This window comes from Copadichromis virginalis, linkage group LG14 (genome assembly GCF_057382275.1).
Source record: "Copadichromis virginalis isolate Kocher_CV1m ecotype Utaka linkage group LG14, C_Virginalis_male_GT1.1, whole genome shotgun sequence".
Taxonomy (NCBI): domain Eukaryota; kingdom Metazoa; phylum Chordata; class Actinopteri; order Cichliformes; family Cichlidae; genus Copadichromis; species Copadichromis virginalis.
Window position 1 is genome coordinate 31,513,074 of NC_140631.1, and position 3,142 is coordinate 31,516,215.

Below are 3,142 nucleotides of genomic sequence, written 5' to 3' on the forward strand. Positions count from 1 at the left end.
TGAACTCCTTTGCATTATTTCCTTTCTTTTGCATTTTGTCCTTGATGTTTATATTGTGATTTACGGTTTCTTTATAGACAGAGTAACGAATGCAAAATGTGATACATGTTGTGACCATTCACCTTTAGTAACACGGGTCTGTCTGTAGGTCACTCGCACCTCACCTGTCCAGATTTGACCCTGCAGCGGCGTCACAGAATCTGACGCAGACCTGCTGTGACACCTTTACGGACACACGGAGACAGGCAAGTCAGACAAAACCGTCTGACTGATATAAAGACGGACTTGGCTGGACAGTCCACCGGACCGCTTCTCACACAGAGGTCTGTATTGACCGTAGCGCATTCCTACGGATCGCCTTCATCCACGCAGCACACGGCTGTGCGCGCCAACATCCAGCAGCAGCACGAGACGCAGGTTTCAACCTGTTAGCACAGACCAGGCATGTAGTGTCTCCTTACCTTTTACTCTCGTCTCCTTTGACATAGTGTCCTCTCCCTTGTGTTTCTGTCAGTCTGCGGCCACTCAGCAATGCTGTCACGTTATTCTCCGTTTATACACCGTTTCGTCGGATAGTTAATTGAACATCGGCTCTTCCTCTGTCCCCTCTCTCCTGGCTGCTGCACCTTGACGCTTGCCAGGCTGAATCAGGGTGAAGTGGGGCACGGGGAGGTCTACAGCTGCCTCATCGGTCTCCTCTCAGCGATGAGATGAGAAAATTAAACAAAATAGCCAAAAACAGGAGAAATCTGCAGCTGTGTTCTCATTCACCTGAGTCAAGACCCTCGGAGCATCGACCCGCCCCTCCGCAGACATACTTTGGCTATGTGGTGTATCTGTGCAGACTTGGCTCACATGTCATGCCCACCCAGCTCCCGTTCCTCTCTCCTCTCCGCCGCTAACAGCAGCCAGAGTTGTGCCAAAGCTCCGGTCTGCAGCTTGACTGCCTCCAGCGGTGCGCGCACGTCCGCGGCTGCTGAAGGGCGTCCGTCTTCCTCTTCCTGTGTCCGTTTTCTGTCTGTGCAAAACACTCAAGGAGGACCCTAAATGGAGACCTATAAAGCAGCTGGTCCATTGCTTTTCTCATGCCTGGAGCCGTAATGAAAAAGCAGTTTACCAGCTATATTGTCACTGGGACGACACATTTAATTAGCCAAGGCAGTTTAAATCAGTTTTATTTAATCTATCATGCCAGAAGCCTTTGCAGAAATTACACATACTCTGTAAGAAAGGTTGCTGCATTTGTGTGCTGGGGTCCCAAAAGTCCGGTTTAAAAAAGAACAAGGCACAGCTTTAATGAAAGAGTAGAAAAAATACACAGAATATTAAATGTAAAGTAGATTAAAGTCTTTCTGCAGTGTCATACAATCTGGTTTTGCTGTATAGAGTTTGGCTGTAAGCAAAAATAAATCAATTAAAATAGAAATTTTGATATAGAAAACATGTGGCATAAAGAAGAAGAGCATGGGGGCGCAGTGAAACAGGATGGAGGGGAAGAGCGAGCACCCCTTTAAACCATCCATCACAAAGCAGCAGATGCCAGATTGGTCGGTCAGCTTGGGAAGTCACTCAGGCAGAGAAGCAAATCTTTTGGGCTTTGAGAAGTGCTTCAAAATACAACCAACCATCAAAACAAAGCACATGGGTGAAGCACATGAACCACGTTTCTCTCAGCAGCTTTAAATCCAGTTGTGAGATCTGGCTTAATCTCACAGATGCTTCACCTAATGGATTCCTCTAATTCATTTCTACGCTTATTTCAACCTCCAGTCCTGCGATACTTGACCCGAATAGCTGCAGAATAGCTTCCCTCACGTTTCTTTATGGTGCACATTAAGCAGCAGTGTGTCAAGTGGTCACAGTAACACCTGCTGTTTTCAACACTGGCATCCACATATGTGACCACACATGAGCTTACACAGTCCCTTAAGGATGGTCTGGTTGTGGCATTAATCGGCAGTCACGTCCACACAAATGAATATTGATGGGGGAAATGGTGATGGCCGAACCATCACCCTAGAATAAGACAGCCAGACATTCTACATTACCAGACTCTACTAGGAATACACACAGCCAATTTGTATTTATCATGGAAGCCAATACCAATACACTTCTGGTGTAGAACAGTGAGTTGCAATCCCTACTAAGGAAAACTAATAGGGAAAAGCCTTAAGGCCAGGAAGACAGGAAGACAGACAGCTCTGATTACACCAAATGGCAGCACTGCCTGAATCCAAGAGGAAAAGAAAGGCTAATTGAATTATGTGAATTTCTTTTGTAAGAAGACTTCTCTTCATGCCATTGGAGACACAACTCAAAGCAGCACTTTGCTTCTCAACAGTGGCTTTTGATGTTATTTGATGTCAGTATTCAGTAAGAAATATTTTACTGAACCATACAATTATATATATATAAAAAAAAACAGATCTCTGTGGAAATTCAGAGCCAGTCTAGGCACTGAAAATTCATTGTAAACATGACTAAAGTCTTACAAAGTAAAGTCAGAAAGAAACTCAATCACACTAAATGTTTTTGTTGGTATAAACACTGCAGGGGTTTTGAAAAATGGATGAAAGAACTGTTTCAGCAGCATTAAGCTTTCTGGGAGCCATTAAAAGACTCACAAACTACAGTGCAGGCAGTCAGCAAACTGAATTTAGCACCCAAGGTGCAGATTTGTTGTTCTTTTCTGTCTTTAAAAAATAATCCAGCAACCTTATGGAAGGAAAGACACCGTGCTGTATGTCACAGCACTCTCACGCAAGGTGAAGTTGTCAGCTGGCTGTTTTTATCCTAATGTGCTGTTTGATGATGTGGCTTGCTGTTTCACACACATGCAGATATACTTACTATTCTACTGTTTAACCCTACAATTCACTGTTGCTGTGACCCTTTTGTCCTCTTTATCATATTAGCAGCTTTAGAGAAGTACTGTGATCCAATAGGAATGAATTGGAGGTTTAGAAGAGAACTGAACTGTTGTTTAACCAGCAAGTCTCTTGTCATTAAAATCTATATTTTAAAGGAGACATGGCCTACAGGGCACACCACTATAAAGTTATGAAAATAATAAATTAAGACATAATTAAAACATACAAAGAAAAAAAGAAAATGACTTAAAATAGGAAAGGAACAAAATACA

General features: G+C 43.3%; 1 protein-coding gene across 3 annotated transcripts in view; it reads right to left on the bottom strand.

Annotated features, from left to right (window-relative positions):
* pitpnm3 (PITPNM family member 3) overlaps positions 1 to 1,084 on the bottom strand; it is a 110,870-nt gene extending 109,786 nt beyond the window's left edge. For all 3 annotated transcript variants that reach the window (XM_085430433.1, XM_085430431.1, XM_085430432.1), the window contains exon 1: positions 462 to 1,084. In XM_085430433.1, coding sequence (XP_085286559.1) covers positions 462 to 486 — 25 coding nt within the window. In that variant the 5' untranslated portion in view covers positions 487 to 1,084. The remainder of the gene's footprint in view (positions 1 to 461) is intronic.
* Positions 1,085 to 3,142: the final 2,058 nt, after the last annotated feature.